Genomic DNA, 27,429 nt, shown 5'->3' with positions numbered 1-27,429 from the left:
ATGAAATTTAGTGGATAAAGGACTTAATTTCCATCGTTTCTTTTAATTCAGCATTAGTTTAGCCTTAGATCTGTGACCTGACCTTTGATCTTTACTGGCTATTTCTGGGGTAAATTAAACAAAACCTTACACATATTGTCACATCCTGCGCACATACATGATAGGAAGAGGGCAGAAGGAATATTTTTGCTTTCATGGCGTTATTTTTTAATATTATTGGCCTCAATTTCTCCACTTTTTTCTTTCAGTTTTGTCTCTGCAGCAGCTGCGCACCGGAAATACAACATTTCACTTCCTTCTTTTAGTCAGTTACGGTAACGTCACCACGTCGCCCTAACAGTTTGTAATCTAAAACTATTAAACATTATTGACATATTCCTGTTTGCAACTGTTGTGTTTGTTTGTGATCATTGTTTTTTGCTCACTTCATAAGAAATTCCGCCTTTATTCGACTTTTAATGATCGATTATTTGAAGGCGCCCGTACAGGTGTTATTACGGTAAAAAAGTACACAATAATAGTGGCCAATCAGCGTCAAGCAGCTGTTTGGATGAGGACATAAACAGTCAGGAGCTGTACTCCCTCAGTAGGCCTCAGAAACAGATGCTAACACTGCTGTACATCCGACAATAACATTACACAGCAGAAGACACCGTTGTTCAGTCTGCTCTCCGTCAGTGGACTTTAAATTACGGTGAGTTTTCTGCGTTTAACCTGGTTGTTAGTTACCACCCCAGTAACCACCACACCCACACAAACTCTTAGTCATAGTGGTTGAATGCTGGCTAATGTGCTTGTTTATTTTATAGATGACATTGTTGTATTGATGTAATTGTCTGTCTGATAGTTGAATTCCTGGTTTTACTGCACACACAGTCTCTTACTAAAAAGGGCTTGTAGTGTGTTAAATAGCTTTATTTAAACGTTTTCAATCCGTGTAAGAGTTTTAATTTGGTGTAAGAGCTGAGATTGTGGTTTGCAGCGTTTGACCGAGTGTGTTTTCTAGACTTTGTTCCCTTTTTATGGATGGTTTCAGCCAAGCAACACGCCCTTAACTACAGTACTACAATGGTTGTTCAAACAGCAGAGAAAAATGCTGCCGAGCTGCTTGTATCCGCCCTTAAAGCTATCTGTGATTGTGTTTGTGAGGAGAAGCTCGAACTTTGACCTTCTGATTGATTTGTTTCCTTACAGAGATGAGGGCGTTGACTTTGCAGCAGGCAAATGTGGCCCACGGAAAGCCGCAGGACGCCACGTGTGGGAGAAGTTTGTCTTCCAACTACGCTCCTCTGAGTCTGGAGAATAAGTTCTTAGCTCAGAGCTCCACTGTGATGCCTCAGTCCTGGTCTCCACTCTTAAACTCTGCTGCACAACCCTCCTCTTGCCCCTCTCTGCAGCCCTCCAGCCTGTCTTCCACCTCTTCCTCCCTTCTCTCCGCCTCTTCCCTCACCTCTCCTCTCCTCAGCACCGAGAACAAGCTCCTAGAAAGCCATTCATCTCTCTCTTTTTCCCTGACCTCTGTCCCTAATGACTCTCTGCTCTGCACCTCGCTGGCCGGCAGTACTCTGCTGAGTCGCTTTGCTCACCCTCCTGCGTTCCTACATCACGTTGTGGGTGGAGAACAGAAGAAGAGGGATGACGGAGAACACGAAGGCAGAGTGGAGACATGTGAAATGATGCAGTCCTTTTTTGAAGAAACAAGTGTGGTACATGATTTGTTCTATTTTACATTTTGACCATTTGTCTGTTTGCACAAACTGAGTTCCCAAGCATCCTGGAAAACCTGGAAATTTAGAGACTAGTTTTCCAGTCATGGAAACACCTGGGAATTGACTCAAATATTGTTGTCCTGGAAAATTATAATTGTATTTTAGCCTGTGCTTTGCAGGCTTGTTGTTACTGTTAGAGGAATTAGTGGGAAATAGTAGTGTAAACACGGGTGTTATCAATTAAGGTTACGTTCCATTCACGTCAAAAAGAGTCACGGAGCCTGTTGGCTCACTAGAAAAGGCCCAGCTACACTAAATGGCACAGAGCCTTAGTTAGTATTATTAAGAATCAGAATTGGCTGTGGTGAGAACAGCCAAGCGTGTCCAATAAATGATGGCTACCATTTGTGAGCAAGTGCTGTCTTCCTTTGTCAAGAAAAACTCCTGGAAAATGTCCTTGAAAAAGATCTCTTAAACCGAATGGGAACCCTGAACTTTAGTGTTACTTATATTCTTATTTAAAATATTTATCAAACACCATGTTTGATGCATCCCATTTGATAGTGTTACTGTTTTCAATGTAACTTCTTCTGCGTCAGACTCAATCTGAGGAAGATGATATTTTGCCCGAAGAGGAGGAGGAGGAGGATGCTGGGACAAACATGGAATTACCTGTCCTGGAAACTGAGTCGGGCAACCAGGAACTCGAACCAGCTTTGGCCATCAGACAGGAGGAATTTGCTGAGGTTGAAAGAGAAGATAATAAGATCGAAGAGGAGCTGAAAGACAAAAAGGTGGAAGAAAATAAGTATTGGGTGTCATAGAAATGTAGAAAGTTCTGTGTTGATTAAAGTGACTTTAACTCCTCTGTTCCTCAGTATCTGCTGCTGAACGCGGTGTGTTGCTCCCTGGTCAATAAGAGCACAGCTCCAGGTCAGACTGACTGGGACGCCGAGGACAGTGTTTGGACCAGGATCACAAACCTGGCGAAGGACATTTCCGTCTGTGACCCGCAGTTTCTTCTCAAGGTGTGTTTGTACGTCTGTCTGGGTGGATGTGTGTGTCTGAAAGCAATTTTATTTCAATCCCAGACTCGATTGTAGCTCTTGAACTTTTATTTTAACTCTAAATCGGTAATGTTTCAACCAAACGGGGACTTTATCATCCCGTTATCAACTATCAACTAATAGAGAAAAACAACCCAGAGAAAGAAACATGCTTTGTATTAATATGTATGAATTCATCATAAGAAAAATCGATAGAAATATTTAGATATATTTTATTCAAATATTTTAAAGGGGAAGATTCAGCACAATATGACAACATATAAAAAAATATATACACACATTTTGATTTCCAGTTATTCCATATTAAGATATTACGTAGAAAGGTTTTAGAAGCGTTAGTGTGGTGTGCCTCTAGGTTGCCACAGACGGTTAGATGGTTAAATGTCTACCTCAGATCTGCGGTGTTTGCTGTGAGGGTAAAGGGTTCTAATCATTTCTGCCAGTCATCTACAGTGTGCTTGTTCTTTCCTTTACCATTCAGGTGACAGTTTACACTCGACAGCAGCTGAACATCCGCATCACAGCAAACTTCTTATTGGCTCTGGCTGCCAATCAGCCCTCCACCAAGCAACATGTCCGCAGATACTTCTGTGCCGCCGTGCAGCTGCCCTCAGATTGGCTGGAAGTCGTCAGAATGTATAGTACAGTAAGTGGGCGTCCGGTGGAATGTGGATGTTTCAGTTCGGTTTGGATCTGTGCGGTCTTAACAATGTATGTCCTGTCTCCAGTGCTTTAGCCGCTCCCTGCCAATGTGCCTGAAGAAGGCAATGGCTGACAAGTTCAAGCAGTTCAGCGAGTATCAGCTGGCCAAATACAACACACGCAAACACCGCTGTAAACACAACCGCAACAAGCCCAAAGCCAAGGTACAGAAGCAGGAAATTAGTTCAATGTTAGAACTTAGGTTCATTTTGATATTACACCCATGTTATTAACACAAAACTGACACTCAGGTGTGGATCTCTCCATGTTTTGTCTTGCATATACTGTCTTTTGATTTCCAGAAACCAAATGATCAGACGCTGAAAAAGTGGGCGGACTTGCTCAGATCAGATGCATCTATTCTGTCGAAGTTTGTAAGTAAATATACAATATTCTTTCATTGTGTCACTAATTACGTTTTTTTATATTTTCACATTTCAAGAATTTAAGTAAAGTAATTTTAGAAGTTAAAGGCCTGAATGAACCTTCTGCATTATTAGACAGTAGGTGCTTTTTAATTTACATCCACAAGTGCTGTGCATGCAGATATGGATGCATGCAGATTGTAATAAAAATATTAATTTTGAACACCAAAAAAGTAAAAGCTCGACTTTTATATTCTACTGCTGTATAGTTGCTAACACTATATAGCAGTATACTCCTGTTCAAACACTGGTTTATGTGTGTCTGTGTGTGTGCACAGTTGCATACAGAGGGCAGCAAAGTGGTGGTGGTGGATAAAAAGCAGGGTGAGTTCAGTATGAAGAAGATGATCAAGAAGCTTCACATTAAAGAACCGGCTGAACACGTTATGGCCATCCTGGGAAGAAAGTAAGCTACACAAACACACTTAATCACTTAATAGGCTGTTTTTTGTTCACTCAGAGCAAGCCCATAAATAACATTCACCTGCTATCTGCCATTCAGTTTACTCTTTACCTACCCATTTATTTGTTAATAACACATTATAAACAGATATAATGACATTTTAATCGTTAAATAATGTCGCAACTACATAAATAAACACTTAAAATACTTTATATGTGCTTACAACGATATAATAGTGTGTTATAAACCATGTATTACATGTTTCATCACATGTCCCACTTAAAGCTTCTGTAAAGATAGAAATGTAGACAGAGGAGGAGAGAATAAGGAGACAAGACATTGGTTAGATTCTCAGGCCTGTTGTGATATCTCTCTTGTCGTAGAAGCAGATGACTTTACCGTGGGGTTGTCTCTTCACCAATTTTAAAATGTGCTTGTGTTGGTCCCAGGTATCCTGCTGACCTGAAGACGTTCACCCACAGTGGAATGAAGGGCGTTTGGGAAAGGGAGAGGGCCGGGAAGCGGATGAAGCTCAAAGAACCAGAGACCTGGGAACGACTGCTCAGTCAGCAGGGCAACAAGGCCGCCACCTGGGAGAAGCTCATAGGTCTGCTGAGTACATACAGACGGAACCTGTTCCTTTCATTTATCCAGGGAAATTCTTTCAAATCGGATTTCCCAGCAGTTGTCTGTATCACATTTCAAGCTCCACCTTGTCAACATGCACAGGCTTGGTGTCCAGAACAGTGGAAGCACTGCTGGGTCTCTGTGGTGCCTATTCCATCTTGTGAAGGGCTCATTGCATGGGTGAAATATGGTGTCAATAATAAAAATTTAAATGCTATTCTCATTCACAAATGTTAGGCTGTGGGGTTTGTGCAACATAATAATGCCTTTAATTTACATGGCAATGCAGCGTCATTCTCTTAAATGTCTCTCATATTTTGTCTTAATTTTCTGTTAAGAGAAAATATATGAAATTAGAAAAAATTAAAAGAGAGAGAAATCCACTCCAGAACCTATTAGCATAGGTAACGATCCTTAAACACTATATAAGGGCATTGCCAAGAAGATGAATGCATGCCATATTATCCAACGGTCAATAATATTTCTTTAGCCCACAAATTTAATAATCCAATCGCTATATTTGTTCTAATTATTCATGCCTTTTGTATGTTCCTCAAATTTAAATTGTATGTTTCCTCGCATTTGGGCAAACAGTTTTTAGACTGTGTTTTGTTCTTATTTTAAATCGACTGCTTTCAACCACTCACACAAATTTTGAGAGCAAAAACAATTAAACATTGTTGAATCCCAGAAATCCATGGGTACTATCAAAATAATAACAAATCATGGATACAAACATAAATACGAGAAATTTTGTTTGTATATGACTAACACATTATGATACAGTGACCCTGACCCTGGTTTTACCCTTCCAATAAGCCCTTCACAAGATGGAATAAGTGTAATTACTGTATCAGTGGGAGAAATTGTACTTATTTTTTAAATATATATATTTTGGGGGTATTTTGCTTTATTAGGAAAATCACTTTTGTGCACATATATCCATATAGGGAATCAAAAAAGCAATAATACACATTTTCTAATGCATACATGAATATTAAATTAACTGGTTATGCAAATCCAGTACGCCACGCTTTACGAGACACAAGAAAACACACAATGTATGCATGTAACACCTATAAATACTAAACACAAACATGTCCATGATCACACATATTGATGAATAATGTCTCTACTGTGCAGACAATAAGTCTCTTCCATTCATGGCGATGCTGAGGAACCTGAGGAACATGATCACTAAGGGCATCAGCGAGGCTCATCACAAGAAGATCCTCAGCAGGCTGACCAATAAGGTGAGAGTGAAGCATGAACTAAAATTACAATACTGTAAAGTAAAAGTTGTCCAGATTGATGACATGTTGTATTCTGAGCCTAAGAGGAAGAGTCTTACGCTGTATGTCTGTCACTTGCTTTGTGTAACTTTGTGTTTTTGATGCATTCACAGAAAGCAGTTATTCAGAGCCGACAGTTTCCCTTCCGGTTCCTCGCTGCCTACAAAGTCATCATGGAGCTTCACACTATGGGTGAGATACATATACATCAATATCAGCCTAACCTCTAACAATGCAACAAAAAAAACCACATTACAGTACCCCCTCTTTGCCTCTCTGTCCTCTAGCCTTAGCATCAATGCAGGCACTCCCCCCTGTTAAAGAGATCCTGAAGGGCATCCTGAAGAAGATTCCCAAGAGCAAGCGCTTCAATCGTATGGACTGGGATACAACTCCGAGGAGCAGGATCAGGGTGACGCTCGGAGTGCCGTTTGTCTATCGACTGTACCGAATAAAGAAGACCCAGCTCCTAAATGCCAAGTATGAGTTTTAGTAGTTTTAGTTATAATAGTTAATAGTTATTCTCTCTGTTAGATCACATTTTAAATTGAAACGTTCAGTTAAAGGTCCAGTGTGTAGAGTTAAGAATTCCCCAACTTGGGATCAGTAAAGTCTTCATACCTAATAGAGTTATTTTAGTGTTTTTATAGTATTTTTCATTAGTTTTTAGTTTTATTTACTTTTTAATTTTGTTTTCAATTCAGTCCAGTTTCAGTTAATTCCCAGAATGTTTTTTTGTTTCAGTTTAGTTTTTATTGTTTAAAAATGTTAGTTTCAGTGTTTTTAGTTTCTTTTTTATAATTAGGGTTATTATATTTCTATCCTGAAAATGTTCAACAAGAAATCATCACAACAAAACTGCTTCTCACAAAAAAATTTTAAAGAAAAAAAGTGCAGTTTTTCACCGTGATGGAAAATTAGTTTTTTTAGGTCAGCTAAAAAGACAATAAATACAAACCGACATCTGCATGGATTAAAAAGAAAGTTTATAATGTAACTGTGCCTGTGTTTGTGCACGCAGTCGGAGGGAGTACACCGTCGCTCTGTTGGACCGCTACCGCAAAGCCCTGGAGACGGCGGTTCAGATCTCCTGTCGTTACAATGTTCCCCCGCTACCTGGACGCACCGTTATCCTGCTCTCCTCTAACATCAGCACCGATCCACTCCCGAAACAGGACTTCTGCCTCCCACCAGATCCTGAGCAAAAAAATAAGGAAGAGGAAAAGAAAGAGGAGAAGGAAAAGGAAGAGGAAGAGGAAGAGGAAGAGAAAGAGGAAGAGGAGAAGGAAGATGAAGATGAAGATGAAGAGGAAGAGGAAGAGGAGAAGGAAGATGAAGATGAAGAGAAAGAGGAAGAGGAAGTGTCCTGCAAGAGAGGGAGGAGAGGGAGAAAGAAAAAAGAGGAGGATGACGAGCTCACTCCTTCTGTAAGGGCCTGTTTTCTTCTAATTAAGAAAGGGAATTCAAGCTATTTGACTCTTACTCAATTAGTGTTGTTTCAACTATATATTGTTTTTCTTACTGGTTTCTCTCGGGCTTTTACATTCTCAGAAAATGGAGGCGGCAGTTTTACTCTCTCTGATGATTGCCAGCAGTGCAGAGGACTTTCAGCTCCTCTTAACTCGTTGGGATGACAGTGAACAATTAGAGCTGAAGTCAGATGTTCTTTTGGACAACGTCAGGAGTGTGATGAAGAAAATAAAGGTCAGCGCTTTTATTTCCTTCTGTGTCCATCTTGACTTTTACGTAATGAAAATTTACTCTCGTCCTCTTTTAAAACCTCACACAAGCATTCACTTCAGCTTTCCTGTAGAGTGAATGAACAGAAGTGAAGTATGTAAGAAAGACTGATGTTTCTGCATTGGTAGAATAACAGATGAGCTGTGTTTGGAAGAAAGTTTCTGTTTTCATTTTGCATTTATTAATGAACACTTCTCTTTCACAGTCACTTGATGAGATGCCAGAAGAAGAAGACAGAGATGCACTCTCCACGATTTTCACCAAGAATAACAAGGTTATTTGTACATACAGTTTATTTTGATTATTAGGATAATAATTCTCAGTTTTATGATTAAAATGAAATTAAATCAGTGGTCTTTAGGGGAGAGTTAAAGGGTAATTAAATTTCGTTTTTCACACATAAAAAGTGGATCAATATTCTTTATTTAGTTTGTTATTTATTATAAATGATAAATGCCCCCACAATAAATGTTAAGGACCTTAAAACAACCTTAAAGCAACATATATCTTTAGATATTTTATTTTTCAGTTGGCCACAAGGGAGGATTACTTTAAAAATGTAATCTGATACAATTAATCATTTAAAAAAGTACTCAGCAACCTAAACCAAGTATACAATATTAAAGTAACGTAACTTGATTACTTTCCATTACTTTTGGATGACCTCAACACCAAATATTTAAATAAAACCAAGAGGAAAAGAAATGACAATAAGATTTTTTAGCATCATAAAAAAACATTTTGTGACTCAGTTACCTGTAATCCATTACTCCCCAAGCCTCCCCAAACTTCAGGAGTCACAAACCATGTCAACGTCTTGTCCCAGCTGTCATGGTGAATATGATGATGATGATGATGATGATGATGAACCGCTGCTTTAGAGCAGTATAAGACACTTCCTTGTGGTCCTTGACCTTACATGTTTTTGTATTTCAGGTGGACAACATCATCGTGTTGACTGATAACTGGATCTCAACTAATATCAGTTGGACCATCAACAACTACAAGAGGGAAATAAACAACAAAGCCCTCGAGGTGCAAATCTACTTTTCAGAGGGGTAATGCTCCAATTTTCTTCTGTAGCTGCTATGACTTTAGTCTCTTACAGACAATATGGGGAAGCTGAAGTTGCAATTAAACCAATCACAGTGACTGGTGGACCTTAACACTGACCATTTCTGTTTTTTAACAACATTCTTTCAGCATAAACAGGTATTTTTTAATATGCATTGTGTTGGTTTCTGTTTGCCTTCCTGTTTCTAACTTACCCTGAGTGCATTCATTGTCGTATTGACTTCTTGCAGATACAGAGATGACGTTCCTGAAAGAAACTGTGTGCAGCTGACGGGTTTCAGTGAACAAATGCTGAGGTAAAATATCCGGTTGCTCATTTTAATCCAGAAATATTATTTTATTATTTATGTAAATGTAAGAAATGTTAAGCTTAATGGTGCTAGAAAACAGACCTTTCTGATTATGATATATTGTTAGTGTTAGGAAGGAATTCATTCATTTATTGTTTCAAGGATTTCAACATTTTAGGAAATACTGCTGACTGTAGCTTGAGACATGAGAGTGGAATAAATCTTCTCATCCAACTGTCGCCGAGAAAGTGAATAAGCACTTTTCACGCTATGTTTAATGGTCTCTTGAACTATGTGACCAGGTTTGTGGCAGAACGAGGATCATCCAGGTTGCTTGACCACGTGGAGCATTTAGACAAACTGTACAACATCCCACCATCAGAGGGAGCTAAAGGCCCTCAGACCACCAACAGTATCTCTACAATACCAGTGAGCCCCAAGTTAAGGTAATTATTCTAAAGTTTTTTAACTTGACTCTTAACATTGAAGATGCCTTTTCGTCATTAGTTCAACACCAACTGCTTTCTCTGTCCTTCAGGTGGCGAGGTGTACGTGTGTTCATCTCCTCCACCTTCAGAGACATGCACGCTGAACGCGACATCTTGGTGCGGAGCGTGTTCCCAGAGCTCCGGCGTCGTGCTGCGCCACACTGCCTCTACCTGCAGGAGGTGGAGCTGCGTTGGGGTGTGACAGAGGAGGAGTCGGGGCGGGCCACCGAGCTGTGCCTGTCAGAGGTGTGTCGCAGCCAGATGCTGGTAGGAATCCTGGGGGAGAGGTACGGCCTGGTGCCTCCCAAACCCGACCTCCCTGACCTGCCGCAGTACAGCTGGGTAAGACTGGACATTATGAAATAGAATTAATTTATAAGTAGAGCTGTGTACACAATGTGCCCAGTGCTACTTAAATATATAAATGAAGTACTGATGCAAAAAACTGTTTTTATATTGGTTATTAAAATTGGCTTACCTTAAAGGTCATTTACAAGAGATTGCCACTAGATGTCGCACTGGAGCACCAGCATACAGTCAACCAGACTCTATAGACAAAACCAGTCATTTTATCTAGCAGATAAGCAAAGATTGTGATACACACTTCGAACTGGACAGAAACTAAATAAAACTCACCAATACCGTCTTTGTTAGTTTTTCCACAGTCTTTTCAACAATCACCAGCTCTGGTTTCTTCGATATAAACCCTTAACTCACACAGTTAGGTGAGAAAATAGCAGCAAACCGGGCTAAAATGGATGCCATGTAATGTTGGTTATTCCTTGGGGACAAATACGCCAGTCAATGTCCACTAACACGGCTTGTTTTGGTCACTGAACGTCTCAGATTGTTATTATAAGTGTCTGACAACAATAAATGATCCCTACAGAGATGGACATTTTGCTTAACCAGAAACATCTGTTATATCGCTATCACTCTCCACCAAACTCCATTGACAAAAACGGTAATTTTACCTTGCATATCATCATTTACAGTGGGCAGAAACAAAATAAAACTCACCAAAACAGTCTTTGTAAATCTTTTCACTGTTCCAACAAGCACCAGCTCTGGTTTGATCAGTAAATCCTTAATTCAGTGATGTAGATGAAAGTTTCAGTTGCTGCTATATTAATGTTTAATATATATATATTCATATATTTTATTTTCTGATACAGGGAACAAAAAAACAAACTGCCTTTTAATGCTTTAATATGAAGGATAATTGTGTCTGTTTCTTTAAAATTCTCCAAGAAGAATCATTTCTTTCTTTATGTGCAGCTGGCGACGGCCCCACCGGGCCTGTCCATCACGGAGATGGAGATCCGTCAGTTTCAGGCTCTTTACCCCGACACTGAACACCAGCGAATGTTCTGTTACTTCAGAGATCCCAACATCATCAAGTATGCAATACATACTCACATTCACACATCACAATGTTTCTCTTTATACTCTTTAAGTTTGAATAAATTAGTCTTTTGAATTAATTACTAATCCCTTCAAATCCATTAAAAAAAAAGGGCATAGGATGTTTTTATAAAGTTTGTGATTCCTTTAAATTGGTTTTAGCACTGTAGTAAGACACAGTTTACTGTAAGTCAATTTAAAGATCCAGTGTTTAACATTTAAGAGGATCTATTGGAAGAAATGGAATATAATATTCATAAGCATGTTTTCATTAATGTATAATCACCTAATCAGAAAGAATAGTTGTTCAGTTTTTTATGTCGTAATATTAATGCTCCTCCGCTGATTCTAAGATCAGTTCCGGTGGCTTGGAGATCTCACTTTGTTCCTGAATCAGAGGAGGCTGAGTCTAAAATGGCCTCTCTGAAGAGAAGGATACGATCCGAAATCAATGTTGTTGAAAAGTGAGTCATCTTATTTATAATCCTATTGTATTATTTGAACAGCAGTTCACTACACTTTTAGAATACTACTCATTTATTTTAAAAGTAGTAGATCAGTGAAATTTACCCACATCATTTTAAGTCATCATTTTCTTGTTTGTCGTAGTTACCGGTGTGAGTGGGGAGGTGTTGTGGAGGGAAAACCGTATCTGAAAAATCTGGAAGACTTTGGCAAAACCGTGCTGGAAGACCTGTGGATGGCTGTAGTTAAGCAGTTTGTGGAGGTTAGTTACTCTGACAATTCAGTTTAATTTCCAAGCTCTTCATTAACCAAACTTAGCTATGTGTTGGAATTTTACTTATGCTTTACTTACTGCACTATGAAACTACTCTATAACAAGTAGAACAGTATTTGCAACGTAATGTACTTAAAGTAAAAGTACTCATTATGCAGAATGCTTCCTTTCTGTGTTGTTTTATTGGATCAGTATTAATGATGCCTGAATATGTAAGTGGTACATATATAGCCCAAGTATGCTGTTGGGTATTTTAATCTACAATAATGCATCTTTTATATACTGGTCCACTATAATTTTTTTTTATTTACTATAATAACCTTGCTGTTCACCACTATGTACTGTGTTTATTGTACAATCTCTGCTGTTGGCCTGAGGGTATTTTCTGTCCAGTCACAACAGATTGGTGTGAATTCAAACTAAAGTGTAGACTGCAAATAAACATCTCATTATTCTCTGTGTGGCAGGAGGATGACGAGGACGAGGACGAGGCTGTGTTCGATGTGGCTATGCAGGAGGTGCACCAGGGGGCGCTGCAGAGGCAGTTCTTCGGCAGGGCGAAGCTGCTGGTCGGGGCTGTTGAGATAGTGGAGCAGGTCCAGGCCAAAGGAGGGGTGATGGTCGTGGAGGGAGGACCTGGAGAGGGCAAAACTGTCTTCATGGTAAAGTTAACAAAGGGTTTCTGATTAAATCTGTTCAGTTGCAGCAGAGAAACACGTCCAATTATCATTATTCAGTGTCCAAGTTATTGTTTTAGCTGTTAGATGTGTTGACGTCTATTTTAACATGGTTGATTTTGAATGACATGCAATATAGGGGGTTGCAACTAACGATTACTTTAATTGATTAATCTGCCTGTAAGGACTGTATTATTGGACGGCATTATCTTTAGTTAACTGTGCCTAATAAACTGGCGACCTTGTGTAAATGCTCTACATTGCTGCTTCCCATATGTATCTCTCTCCACACAGGCTGCTCTAGCAGAGACCCTCAGGACCGGAGTTAAGTCCAGGACAAACTTTGTCTGTGATGTCATCTCCTACTCTACAGCTGCCAGCCAATCAGCTCGCTCTGTGGAAACCCTGCTTCAATGTCTCATTCGGTGGTTGAGGGAGATAAAAGATACCGAGGAGGAATCACCTCTTCCCCATTCTTACAAGTACATAGATGTTTTTATTGTCCTTGAAATAGTTATGAATAGATTAATAGACTTACAGATACATCATATTGCCAACGCACTAACAAGTATTGCTTTTTCTTTTTCTTATCACAGAGATTTGTTGTCAGAATTTCACTCCAGCTTGAGTGACATGAAGAAGGAAAAACCTCTGGTGCTGGTAGTTGATGGGGTGGATCTGGTCCGAGATGGCAGAGGTCAGCTGAGCTCTGATTGGATACCACAGCAGCTTCCACAGGTCAGTTACATGGATTTCTTCAAGCTGCTGAAACATGAATCATCATAAGTTTGTGTGATTTGAATGCAAGACAAAAAGGTATTGTATTTATGGGATTAGAGTGAGCAATGTTCTGAGCAGCTTCTCTACACTGGTTGCTTTCTTTATGGATGGATTTTTAGGCACTTCTCTGCAACAATAAAACAAGAAATTTCTCTTTTTCTTCTCAGGGTGTTTGTTTGGTAGTGAGCATCACATCCAAAGTGGCACTGATACAAACCCTGGCCAAGAAAAAAAGCACTGTCCTGTTTGCCTTGGGACAGCTTACCATGCCAGACCGGAAGGAGATAGTTCAGAAGGGCCTGGACACGTTCGGGAAGAAACTCAGTGATTCTGCATTCAACAACCAGGTTCTTCTTATAAGTTTTGCACTGTAGACTTCACAATGTTTAAAATTCTGTGTCGGTGCGTGGCGCTGCCATTGATACTCATCAGTTTGCCCTACACTAACAAAAGCTATGCTGTGTTTGGTTGTCCAGCTCCAGACGCTGATCATGAAGAAGGGAGCAGTGAGTCCTCTCTACCTGCAGCTGGCCTGTGAAGACCTGAGGAACTTTGCCTCCTTTGATAAGGTTTAATGTCACTTTTTTTAGACACTTCCACAATGGTATTACTGGTGTGGGCTGTGGCAGTGCTATGTGTTGGGTGGATGCTTACATGAAACCTTACAATAGGTAACACCAGTAAAGAAGCTGATATGGATGTAGTGTAGGTCTAGCAGTGTGATTGTTGGTTGCAAATCAGTCGCTTCACCCTCTCCTTCCAGTCTTATAATAAGCTCCTAAAATAATCCTAAATGTTACACACTGGACCTTTAAAACAAGACTTAGCAATGCTAGCAGCTCTGTGAGACTTAACTTGAGTTAAAATGCTAACATGCTCATAATGATGATGACATTTTGATAATGTTTAGCAGGTAAAAAATGTTAGCAAGCTTTTTTGCACTAGACACAAAGCACAGTAAATATTGCTAATCTTGACACTGACATGTTCATTCTAATATTAGCCCACCTAACTACCAGTTTAACTTGGTGCATCCACATGATTATCTACTTGTTGATTAAAAACAAGGATTACAACGTACACTTGTTGTCTTAGTTGAAGGAGAGTCTCCAGGGATTGCCTCAGTCTCTGGCCCAGTTGGTGCAGTACAGCCTGGACAGACTCTGCTCGCAGTACAGGGGCTTGAGGGGACTCCGCTGGGCTCTGGCAGTACTCACTGTCAGCACTGCTGGTAAAATGCTTTTACATAATTCTTAGCATTATTTTAATCTTTATTGAGTGCTACATTGGGTAAATTGTTAGGTATATGAATTTTAAAAGAGATGTTATAACCAAAGCGGTAAATTGCTTAACTGTCTTTGTTTGCCTCCTCTTTTTTTCCTCTTGATCGACAGGCCTGAGGGAGAGAGACTTGTACTCTGTGCTGAACACATGCAGCGACCTATCCTCACGGGACGGGCAGGTCACATGGCAGGAAGTACTACATCTGTCCAGGAAGCCCATAGGACGTATTCCCATGGCAACTTTCACCCGTATAGTGCACAGTTTACAAAGGTATGAATCCCATACGACCTAAAAGTGGTAAAGAGCCAACAATAATCTAAAAGTATTCTTGCAGCTAGCCACAACACCTGTTTTTGTCTTTACTTGCCTGTTAGTTTATTTAATTGAAAAAACCTATTTGGATCCTTATCTGCAGTCTGATTGGTCCGTCTCATTGCCACGACACTGACGACATCCTGGCTCTAACTAATCCGGAGGTGAAGAAGGCCTTTGAGGACTTTCTCCTCCCAACAGAAAGCGACAGAACCAGAGCTCACCTCGTACTGGCAGGTAACGTACACACAGTCTGTTTTAATACATCACCAGTGAGTGTGTGTGTGTGTGTGTATGTATATATATATATATATATATATATATATATTATATATGACTGTATATATATTAATTACTCTGGTATCACTGCAATGTCTCTTTATACAGCTCATCTGTGGGCACTAGCCGACCAGCAGGGCAAAGATACCTTCCTTCACTGTGAGGCCAACTCTGTCATGCATCTGCCTTCCAGCCTGGTTAGTCTTCTTCTATCACCACACATAACATAAAAGCTATACACACACGGGCTATATATATATATATATATAGCAATAGCATATAGTATATTGTCATCCACATATTTATGAAGTTTTAATATTAGAGTTTAAATTTAATAAATTAAGTCAGGACAAGTATATTACATATAAAGATTTTTTTTTTTTTTTGCCTTTGTTCAGATTCAAAGTGGCCAACTGGAGGCACTTCATTCCCTGCTCTCCAGCTACTACTTCCTGTATGCGAACGTGCGCCACGGCCTCCTGCACCATCTCCTGGAGACCTACAGTTTGTATGGTGAGTATGCATGACACTGTTTGGTGGTTTCTCCCTATATTCCTTCACATGTTTTCTTGTGTGCATTTAAAATTGTTTCTAGGGTTTACTCCCCTTGATAAATGATGGCTAAACCCAAAATCCTAATGTTTGTATTCTGTGAAATTTTGCCTTTCTTTTAGATACCAAGCATAAGTCTGCACCGTCGTGTAAGTACTTAAAAATACATAACTCACAAATTCCTCCTAAGTGTTTTATTTCTTCTTCATACAAGTTTCTCTTTGTGCTCTCAGTTGGCTTGCAGGGCCGTCTAGAAGACTGCAGGAGCTTCCTGCGGCGTCACGCCCTCCTGCTCTCCTCCTGGCCAGCTCTTTGCATTCAGCAAGCCCTCAACGAGCCTCATGAGACCTCAGCACACACCTGGGCACAAGGCCTGGTGGGAAAAGGAGGGGTTAGGGTAGTTGAGTGGGTAAACAATGACCATCAGTTTCTTCAAGAGACAAGGTAAGCAAGGTATCTGCAAGATGGTTAGAATAAGTGTCTTTTTAACCTTGTTTAGTGTTTTCATTCTGTATTGATATATGGGACTGTGTCAATGGTCTTGTGTGTTTCATTACAGTGAGCTGGTGTCCACTTTCTCCTCTGAACCAACCTGTTTGGTTCTGAGTTCAGATGGAGAGCTGATGGTGGTTGGCTCTGGACAGGGAATGCTGCATTTTATCAACACACAGACCGGACAAGTATGAACAAATTTTGCACGTTTTATTTTTTATTTTTTTATACCTCATCGTTTTGCACATTTTGTGGCTTTATAGACCAGCTGGGTGGTTTGTATTCATGTTTTTTGTGTTTAGCATTTTCAGTTCACATTTGGTACATTTACATGCACACAGAAAATCAGGGTGCACAGAAAATCTGCAACACGTTTACTGTACACGCACCTGGTTGTAACCTGGTTTTCTCCTCTACCCCGACCTTATACTTTTCTTTTATGCTGCCACTCTGCAGTCACAGCAATACTTTCCTTGTCTGAAATTGTTATAATGCACATGCACACATGTAAAAACCAGAGTAGAAATCCAGTTACGTATTTCTCCAGGAGGAAGCTAACTGGAAAAATTCAGTTTCTCTTGTCCCCTATCCCAATTATGTAAACCAGGCTTCTTGTATACATTAAAAAAAATCTGATTCCTGCTATCCATGTTATTTAGTGCAGGTAAAGAATATTTGTAAACATGTCATGTTGTATATCAGAGAAAAAATACTGTTAAGTTGTCACACATGCTGAGATAAAAGCCTAATATCGCTCTCTTGTCGCTGTGAACAGGAACTGAAATCGCTGGTGAGCAGCTGTGACGGCATCTCAAGCTGTGTCTTCCTGAAGGACGGACGTCTTGCTACCACCTCCTTTGATGGACGAATAGAGATCTGGGACATCGAGAATGGCTGCAGGTGAGTCGGAGTTGGAAGAATAATTATAATAAAAAAATACCTCACAAAGTACAGGCTACTAATGTTTGCATTAACTGACTTGTGCTCTATGCAGGGCTGCTCTTATTGATGCTCACACTAATGTGATAACAGCAAGTGACATCAGTGCAGACAGGAAGAACATTGCCACTGTGTCTCTGGACTTCATGCTGAAAGTTAGTCAAAACACATAAACCTTTTTATTTGCTTTACTTTATTTCTGGTGTTTGTATTGCTGCATTTTTTGTTCCATTTATTATTTATTATTTATTTAGTTTATGTGTATGCCAGAACAGACTAGAAACCACTTTGTTGTAGTTAATGAGGAATCTAAATATTTAATAGAATTTACCGCTATCAAATTATGCTGTTCACTGTTATTAAATTTTACACATCCCCTAATTCATGTTTTTCAGGTGTGGTCCTCTGCTAAAGGTCATGAGGTTGCGGCCCTGCCCAGCATCAGCCCTTTGAACTGTGTTGCCTTTGACCCCGAGGATCACCTGCTGGCTGCTGGTTGTTGGAATGGGAATGTGATTGTGTGGAACTGGCTCCAGAATAAAACTGTAATGGTGAGTTATCATGAGGAGAGGCCAAAGAAGAAGTTGGGTTGAAGATCCAATCCATAATGTGCATGCCTTACATGTATTATTCTTCCAGAAGTAGCCTGCTTTTTTCATATTTTTCTATCACTTGAGATGAAACCAAGCGCTGTTTCTCTTCTGTCCGCTCTCTCAGTCCCTGTCCGGTCACCGGCGGTCAGTGCGCAGTCTCTCCTTCTCTTCCTCCTCCTCCATGCTCTGCTCTGGCTCTATATCTGGAGAGGTCAGGGTGTGGTCAGTGCCCACCTCCACCTGCGTGGGATGTTTTCAGGCTCACTCTGGGGCCACAGAGGCCCTCACCTTCCTGGATGACGGGAGCATGCTGCTGAGTGCTGGCTCCGATCACAAGGTACTGTACACACTGAACCAGGATCAGAGAAATTAAACTTGAGACTGCAGGCCAGAATTCCTGGATTATAATAATAAAATTACTAAATGTTTTGTACTGGTTTTATTACTGTTTAACCCCAAATATACAAACATATGATGATTTGTTACTTAGAACATTTTACATATTTGTTTCCTGAAAACACAGATAAAAGAAACATGTCAGCCATTTAATATATAAGAAAATATATAAGACAGACAGACAGACTCCTTTGGTTTTTTAACACTAGAATACTGCCTTTTTTCAGATTTCTATTTGGAACACTTTGCAGTCCTTTGCACCTTTGCTCCTGCACCTTTTTCCTCTGAAGAGCACATTGTCACTTTCGCTGTGTCTTCTCGTCCTTGTGTAAAACAGCTCCAGCTCTGGTCAGGAGGACTTGGACGTTCGATCACAGCTTTAAAAAGTGATGAAGTAAGCTTCTTATTTGTCTTGTGTATAAGTGTTTTCACCCATAGTCTGTGTAATTATATCTGACAGAATTGTGTATATATATGACACATTATTTTCTTTCCTAATCGATCATCACCTTTGGTCTTTTAGTGCTATATGGCGCCTCCTGTGAAGAAACGGAAGTCTGTAATGTCTGAGCCCGCTGCTCTGTGTGTGGCTGTTAATGGAGACTATGCTGCTGTCGGATACCATGGTGGCGGCATCAAACTCTTCAGTCTTGACTCAGGTGTGTTTATGTGAATGTGAATCACTGGAAGACCCCAATCAGACAGAACAAATACAGATATGAAGGAGATGCCTAAAAGAAAAACAAGAAGGAAGGAGTTGAGGAATGAATGGCTTCAATTTCTTAAGTTCTATCATACAACCTTGTAAGTTCACAGTTGACTGTTGAATTATTCTGCAACAGGATCAAAACTTTACTGACTGAAACTTTAAAGAAACAGACATATCTTTTTTCTCTTTTTTTTTATTACTTTAATTTCCTTCTCTTATATTTTGCCTGTATTTACTGTCTGACTTTTGTCTTTTATTGCGAATAAAGCGCAGAGAAGATGTCCTAAAGTACAGACATGCTCTGCACTTTATAAAGAAACTTATAAAACATACATACTTTCTTGCCCAAAGAGTTTCAGTGGTTGCTCCTAAAAATACCTCCTCTTATTTCTTTCCTAACTCTCCTATCTCCCTGAATGAATATTGCACACCGTGAAGATCACATGCTTTTAAAAAAAAGAAATCACAAACTAACTACACAAACAGACCGTAACTGTCTTTATTTTAATCGTAGCTGAGAAGATTTGGGCCTCCAAGGACCGTGACCTGTCAGTACTGTGCATGCTGTGGGTCGTTCTGAACGCAGAGCCGACCGAACCCGAGCTGCTGGTGTCTGCAGGAAGCGACAAACTTCTGCGGGTCTGGAAGAGTATAGATGGAGAGGAGGGGATGCAGGGAGGCCTGGAAACGGTGGGATTGTTCTGTGTGCAAGGAGTCATCCTGGCATTAGCACAAAACTCTACATACCTGGCCACAGCTTCAGGTAAGTGTTACTTACACGTCCTCGGACTCCACAAAGAAATTCTATAACGGTTTCCAATATATTTCTCAGATAGAAGGTTATATTGCCAGTCTCCTCTTCTTTAAACAAACTTTAAACATCACACTTTGTGCTAATGACTGTTTTATTAATCCCGTTGAATTAGATGACTTCACCATTGTCCTGTGGTTGTTGAGTGAGCTGGCCATCAACCCCTTGATTGAGCCTCATGCAGTGCTGAGGGGCCACGGTGGGGGAGTCACTTGTCTGACTTTCAGCCCAGATGGTGGACAGCTGCTGTCCGGTGGAAAAGATAAGGTACGATGTGTTTGTGCTGCAGTGTTGTGACAATATCAGGATTTTGCTTTTGATACCAACACTGACTGTTTTAACACAAAACATTTGCTGAGAATATGACACAATATATGAAATATCAATGAGTGTATTAGTTCATTGTTGAAAACAGTCAGATTATTTTATTCATCAACAGTTTCTTAATTAATTTACTATCTATTCTAGAATATATCTTTCTATTCTAGGATGGAAATTTGTCTTCGGCTCACTAAAACGAGATAATTAAAAAAACAGATGAGCCGTTAGTAGAACAAACACATAGATAAGGTCCCATTACACTTTTAGGAACAGTTCGTGTCAGTGTCTTTTGTAGAATTAAAAATATAAATGGGACTAAAATCATGTTTAGTTGCCAGAGGGACTCTGTAGTGCTGTCTGCCAGGATGCTTCTTGCTTTCTTCCCTGTTCCTTTCGTCAAAAGTCATGATATACATCGTCACCAGTTTATTAGGTACACACAGATAAAGCTAATGCAGTCTAATACAAGCGTCCTCCTATAAAGTTTTAATGTTTATGATCAATTTGAAGGATGTAGTTAGCTGTTGAACTGTATTACGTTACACAGGGAGGTATTTCTGTTGTTTCGCCCACCCTTATTGATATCTGAGTGTAGGATCGGTCAGTATAACGCAGTACTGACAGGCGTCTTTGTTTCAGGCGCTGATGGTGTGGGATGTGAATGTTTCTCCTGCTGTTCTCTCCAAGTCGCTCCCTCACTCTCACAGAGACTGGATCACCGGCTGTGTTTGGACTCCAGACTGTGTGGTAAATCTTCATTATATTTTGTGTCGTAAAAGAAATGTAACTAACCTGAGGTACAGAGTATTACCCGACAGAATCATATTACTGTGCTGTGCTACGTGGGTCTTCATCAACCTTCCTTTTCGGTTCCAGATTAGTTCTTCAAACGATGGGAGGCTGTGTTTGTGGGATCTGCAGGCGGGCCAACAACTCAAAGAAATCTCCTGGAGGAGTCCTCTTACATCCATCTGCTGTCTGGTGAGCAAATTAAACATCTATCTATCAGAAAATACAGTATGTGTTGTTTCCTCCTCTCCTAAAAAAACCTATGCTTTTAATTGATGTATAGATGGAGTAAATGAGCTCTGTATTTTGTGTATAGTGTTGAGACTGCAGGTCTGAGCTGGCTATATAATATAGACTTCAGCCTCATTATTTTTTCTTTTTTAACTGTGTTAACTTGTTGATGTTTCTTTGTGCAGGGACAGTATGTGATTGCCGGCTGTGCAGAGGGAGCGCTACATGTTTGGACCTGGGAAACAAACACAGAAATCTGCCACATTGCTGCACACAAGCAGCGTATCCACCACTGCTCTCTCCTACCAAATACAGGTGAGTTCCCGAGGGCACGCATCCCTGTTTATTTCATATTGGACAGTATAATGAGTGACCAAGCCTTAGTTTGATATTAATAGTGATTCCTGCATTGTTTTTAAGACAAAAACAAAGAAGTCAACGCAGCAGAAATGACTGTTTTCACCGCGTCTGACGATGGCACAGTGCAGCTCTGGAAACCACTACAGGTCTGTCAGTCAAAATAAAATCAAAAGGGTTTTTTCTCATATTAATTTCTGTTTTAGTGTCAAATTTGGTTAAAATCTAGATGCAGAGCAAAGATGACTCCCTAATAAGAGTGTTTTTGTCGAACCTTTCTCACATTCTGTATGTTTATGTACAGGTGGAGCACTTCAGCACCTTCCAGGGTCACAGTGGGGCGATACACGGAGTCATTCGCAAAGAAGGACTCCCAGAATTCCTCACTGTTTCTGAAGACTGCTCATTGCGATGCTGGACATGGACAACAAGTAATACTTTATATTCTGCCTTCATACAATACAATGTGTCTGTAACTATCTTTTCTCTGACTGCTGTTTAAGTCCAGTGTCTTTTTAGGAGATTAAATAAAATACAGACTTAATAGGGGGGGGTTTTTTTGTACCTGAAAACATTTTTTATTAAGCCCTGAGTAGTGTCTTCAGGTATTCTTATCAGGCTGCTTTCAACCACAACAACCTTCTCTAATAAGGCAGCCTGTATGTTTGCGGAGAAGTGTAATTCAGGGAAAAAAGTCTGTGGGCACTCTCTGCTGCTCATGCTCATTGCTTTAGGGCTTCAGTTGAGTCGGGCGAGTGGATCAACATTGTTATTAACTCGGGTCTTCTCTCATCTGATGGCTGGACTGTAATAAGACACAGTTTAGAGAGACTTGAGAAAGAAAGCAGGGAAAAAATCCCCATACCCAGTGGAAATCACGGCCTTGGTCACACAATATGTTGTTTTCTGGATATTTTAAGTTAATGCACCAATTGCAAACATTCTGTCTACACACTGTATTTTATAAAGCTTCTGAGATATTAATGTGTGGTGGGACAAAATAATTTTATCACACTGATTGAGCTTCCTTCACATTCACTGTGTACATTATGCTATGCCTCAGTGTCTCTTTTTTTATAACCAGATAAAAGGTTTATTCAAAATAATGCTCATTCATCCAATAATAAAGTCAGAATATTCCAGCTCATCCACATAATGAAACCATCCTCTTCTGTATATATCCCTACTGCTGCTACCTTGTTAACATTATACTGTATTCCAGTTCACCTGTGTGTCTTGTCTTTTCAGAGGGTCCTCCCACACTGAGAGGCTCAGTCTCCGCTCTGTGCTTCTCTCCGAGAGATGATTTGCTTCTTGCTGCTTATGAGTCCGGTTTGCTGGAAATATGGCAGCACAACACTGTGGTTGGCCACAAGCAGGTGAAGACATGCACAAGAAAAGGGATGTATGCTGAACACATAATGTATATGTTTGTGTAATCATATGTTGTGTCTGTTTGTGTGTCAGACTTCAGACGGCGCCATCACAGCGATCTGCTCCATGCCCGATAACCAGTTTGCTGTCAGCTACATGAAACCTGTTGTTGATGTGTGGAAGCTGGTGTGGAATCAACAACGCAGCACCGCAAGGTAAACAAGCAGGACCTCCCTTATCCTCCATTTTTATCTTATTTTGTAAAAATTATTTAGTCGGGAGGTTTGAACAAATTCTTATTAACAATAAAGACCTGGCGGGGAAACATAATAAAAAGACAACATAACAAAACAATAAATACAATTTGTATCTGTACTAGTTGACAGATGAATGTGATGGGGAGAAATGCAGAATATTATATCTTCCTCTCTGTTCTGAGTGCCGTTTCTATGGAAACAAATACGTTATGACGAGTTTGCCTGTATACACTAACCAGTCCTGCTGTGTCCTGTGTTTCCTCTTGCTTTCAGCCTGGTGAAGGTAAACACCTACAAAGTGAAAGAGATGGTGGTCCGCCTCAACTACTGCACAATGCTCATCGGTGTGTCAAAAGATGAAGGAATATTTGGCATCACAGCCAGTGAGGAGGACAAGTGGTTCCAAACGAACAATAGGTAACACTACATACTGTACTTTATGTCCCAAAAGGTGTACCAGTTGTTTTAATGAATCAATCAAGGGTGATTATCAGGAAATCTCACTTCTTCTTGAATTGCTTGAAATTTTCATAATTTTTAAAGGTTCAGTGTATCACATTTATGAGGATCTATTGGCAGGAATTGAATATAATATTCGTAGGTATGTTTTTATTAGTGAATAATCACCTGTAAATAAGACTTGTTGTGTTTTTGTTACCTTAGAAATAGCCTTTTATCAGCAACTACATCATAAAGATACCAATAAATCGTACATGCTGGTCCTTTAAAATCAATGTTAGTTTTGACCTTGTTGAATTGAGACAGAGGAATAATGAATCATTATAATAATTATTTATTAATCAAAGCAAACCTATTTATGGTGGAGATGGTGTATTATAGTATAGAGTATTTTAAATGAATATTGGTCTTTTAATGCACAGTAATTTGACTGAACTTCATAGGAGTCTGTAGGAGGTTGTATCCTGGGTCACAAGGCTTATTTAAAGTATTACGTATGTACAGGACCACACCTCGTAAATACATTGATTTGTTTCTAATATTTAGGTTTTCATTTATCCAGCTTCTATTGACAGATAGCTCAGTTGTAGATACGGTGCTGTTGTTTTTTTTCTTATTCACTGAAGGGTGTATTTTTCTGTTTTGTCTTTATTGCAGTTGGCACCAAAATGTCCGTATTTTGGGGTTGATCCAAAACGACGAGAAAAGCATGTGGCTGGTGGGAGAATGCAAGGGAGAAGTTAACATTGGCTTCTTTGTGAGTTTTTGATCACTAATAATCAAAAAACACTGAAAAATATTTGTTGTAGCTCTCGGATTAGTTCATGAAAAATACAAAATATTATTGTCAATTAACAACAATAACGATATTAATAATAGAATCATCATTTCAGTTTAGATGTTAATTTATCAAAAGAACAATTCCTGTTTATCTAAACAGTCCCTACATTTCAGTTACAAATCAAGTCAAACCTAAAATGTAATACACCACTTACTTTTAATAAATACTGATGCCTTGTCTTCTTCCCCCACAGTTTGCCATGGGTCCCAAAAGTAAATTCCATTCGGCTTTCAGCTCGATGGACCTAGAGGTCGAGGATGAGGAGGAGAAGAAGGGGAGCATGATATCAGCTATAACCATGAACACAGGTACTAAAATCTACAAGTAGGCTAATAAATGTTTTATACCGCAGCTGTTTCAATTACTATTCTTACTTCAAGCATAGCTACTGTGACTAATGCTACTACTTTTTATTTGTTTTGTTCATTGCGTGATTATCCAGTGTGTGTTTTTAACCTTCTTTCAGATTTCGTGGTGTGCGGAGACGTGAAGGGCAACATGTGGTTCATCCAGCCTCCTGAGACTTCCACGTGGAGAAACAGAAAACCTGTAAGAGCTGAGACACTCGGAAACAGAACACGAGAGATTATTGTATATTTCTGTATTCAGCATAAAAAAACACAGTATTTGTTTAAATTAGAAAACGAACGATTGATGGAGATTAGTTTTTTTTCTAACATTAGGTAACTTAAGATACAGCTGTTTATGTCACTTTTATTTTTTAAATGCTCAACTATTATTGGAGCACAGAGCAAAAAGGGGCGGGCCTTGGGCAAAACCCAAAGCGATTTAACTTGAACAATGAAAAACAACAGAGAAAAGCCACGAGTCTTCGCATTTTTGCTCTGTAAATCATTAATTGACTATCAGGATTGTGGCTTAACAATCTCAGCTGTAAACGTGCCCTAAATTTAAATCTTAGGTCACTATGAGAACAAAAGTCTCCCATCAGGCCTGTAAAGGAAATAAAAGCAAACATGAACAGTAGTTGTCCTTTAAGCCGAGACTTTTACTTTATGTTGTTTTTAATGATGATGTTTTATCCCCAGGCTCACACTGACAGGATCAGTGTGCTGAGACTCACTGAGCGCACCATCATCTCCGCCTCCTATGACAGGACAGTGAAGCTGTGGGACAGAAACACCAAGAAGCAGGTACAAAAAGATCAATACCACCCTCATATCTGTACGTTGAATATGAAGCCACAGCAAGCAGACGGTTAGCTTAGCACAAAGACTCAAAACAGTCCAAAATTAACAAAAGTTTGGCACATAACCTCTCCGTTAAACGGTGAATTGATGTTTTACCACTTTAGATTTTGTGTGGATTAAACAGATGAGATACAATGTGTTAATTAGAGAACTTTAGAGTTGTTTTTAAGTGGATTTCATTAACTTTGGAGGTTCTGTTCTCTTTATATGCAGCATACTGATTAATTTATTGTTATCTTATTGTTACCTTCTGCTCTCTCTCTGTCTCTGTCTCTCCCTTTAGGTGGGGATGTTTGTATGTGGAGGACCTGTTGTGCAATTGGAGGTGAACCCTGGAAAGCCCACTGAACTGGTTTGTGGTGACGGACAGGGAAAGCTCTACTTCCTCTCCTGGAAAGAATAATCCACAAAATATTACACGTCAGAATTTAAGAAAAAAAAAAAACCTATATCACTACACAAACGAAAGGTTGCCTGTAATGTTTCAGTGACTGTGAATAAGCAAGACATGTATTAAAAAAAAGGTGAAATATATTTACACCACACAGGGATAACTATGTATGTAATCACTGTAATACCATGTTTACATGTGCCTTTAATTTAGATGGCAAAAAACCTGCAAATGTAACAAACAAGTAGATAAAAATAAGTTAAATCTTATCAGTTATAGTTTTGTATGAGCTGAATTATTTCTTTTATTTGGAAATAGGAATGTGGGATATGAAACACTTAAAGTTAAAGTGTGAGTGGAAGAACTGTGAATGATAATACATTTTTTGTGTCTGCTCTTTGTTGGTTTGTTTAACACATTTTCAATGATTTACCCAATAAATATTGTACTTTCTTCACATTTTACAAACTTCTTACTGACCGGGCTCAAACAGGATTTACATTTAATTAATATTATTTATTTTGTATTCCTGGGACAGCTTCGTTATTGCCAGATCTGTGTGACTGATACATGATTAGTAGACTAAACCAAGATCAAACAGTTAGTTTTGATTGTTATTTGACACAGAGACCCTGTTTAACAGTGAGACATCAATCACAGCTTATCAGCTAATGCTTTTACAACTCTGCTATCTGCAATGAGCCACATTTAGTGCAATAAAACATGTTAAGTAAATAAAATACCAATTTCTTTCTGCACACTGACTTTGTTCTTGAATCCAAGCAGTGCATGGCAAGAGTGCTGAGATGGACATTAGGTGATAATGTATTACTATTAATTTGTGGGAATTAATCTTGTAATTTAAGAGCAGAAATTATTTATATTATTTTATACAATCATTATTTGTAAAGTATCTAAAGATGCCACGTAATGGTGCCCTGGTAGATTGTGTTAACAGCATGTATCTGAAGCTGTCCCTCTCTTAAATAAGAAAAAAAATTCAATATTTCCTCAAAAGACTCAAGTAAAGTACAAGTTTATATTTAAGCACAGTTCTTTAGTAAATGTACATGATGTTACATTCACCATGGAATCAGTATGTAGTGGAATACAGCAGTGGTTTCACAACCTCCAGCGTCCTCTTTTCTATCATTGAATAAACTGACTAAGTGACATATTTGTGGTATAAGAAAATTTAAAACAGGTGTGTATGATTTACATTTTCTTACAGGCCTAAAACTCATTTTATTCACTTCTGTGAAGAAAACTAAATGTAAAGTAAATTGTCTAATAGAACAATGACCAAGTTTCAGGGTCAGAAAAACACTGAATTTGTCCAAAAAAAGAGAGAAGCCTATTAAGTCTGTATGATTGAAATACATGATAATGATCTAAAATACATAATACAGACAGA

The 27,429-nt window shown here is 39.3% G+C and overlaps 1 protein-coding gene across 1 annotated transcript; it reads left to right on the top strand.

Annotated features, from left to right (window-relative positions):
- Positions 1–534: 534 nt before the first annotated feature.
- tep1 (telomerase-associated protein 1) lies at positions 535–26,773 on the top strand. The gene is made up of 56 exons (XM_051420157.1): positions 535–694; positions 1,195–1,706; positions 2,309–2,503; positions 2,588–2,737; positions 3,258–3,422; positions 3,505–3,642; positions 3,781–3,852; positions 4,182–4,309; positions 4,756–4,913; positions 6,077–6,186; positions 6,339–6,417; positions 6,513–6,705; positions 7,247–7,652; positions 7,777–7,929; positions 8,171–8,239; positions 8,902–9,023; positions 9,270–9,335; positions 9,632–9,775; positions 9,868–10,159; positions 11,096–11,217; positions 11,575–11,685; positions 11,831–11,948; positions 12,428–12,622; positions 12,932–13,119; positions 13,234–13,375; positions 13,585–13,764; positions 13,894–13,986; positions 14,513–14,648; positions 14,812–14,971; positions 15,117–15,250; positions 15,401–15,489; positions 15,691–15,805; positions 15,967–15,993; positions 16,078–16,288; positions 16,404–16,524; positions 17,112–17,236; positions 17,331–17,430; positions 17,671–17,826; positions 17,993–18,205; positions 18,602–18,658; positions 18,788–18,923; positions 19,488–19,736; positions 19,900–20,051; positions 20,745–20,852; positions 20,982–21,086; positions 21,311–21,440; positions 21,546–21,631; positions 21,787–21,913; positions 22,731–22,861; positions 22,950–23,071; positions 23,387–23,530; positions 24,230–24,329; positions 24,607–24,721; positions 24,880–24,962; positions 25,463–25,567; positions 25,908–26,773. Exons 2-56 carry the CDS (start codon positions 1,197–1,199, stop codon positions 26,025–26,027), a joined length of 7,956 nt encoding a protein of 2,651 aa, XP_051276117.1. The 5' UTR covers positions 535–694; positions 1,195–1,196; the 3' UTR covers positions 26,028–26,773.
- The last annotated feature ends 656 nt before the right edge of the window (positions 26,774–27,429 follow it).

This window comes from Dicentrarchus labrax, unplaced genomic scaffold (assembly GCF_905237075.1).
Source record: "Dicentrarchus labrax unplaced genomic scaffold, dlabrax2021, whole genome shotgun sequence".
Lineage (NCBI taxonomy): Eukaryota > Metazoa > Chordata > Actinopteri > Moronidae > Dicentrarchus > Dicentrarchus labrax.
This window is presented reverse-complemented; position numbering and strand designations above follow the sequence as displayed.

Coding starts and splice junctions, on each gene's coding strand:
- tep1 (XM_051420157.1), top strand. CDS start 1,197: ATGAGGGCGTTGACTTTGCAGCAGGCAAATGTGGCCCACGGAAAGCCG. Junction 9,024..9,269: donor CAAATCTACTTTTCAGAGGG/GTAATGCTCCAA, acceptor GACTTCTTGCAG/ATACAGAGATGACGTTCCTG. Junction 18,659..18,787: donor CAGCTTTAAAAAGTGATGAA/GTAAGCTTCTTA, acceptor TTGGTCTTTTAG/TGCTATATGGCGCCTCCTGT.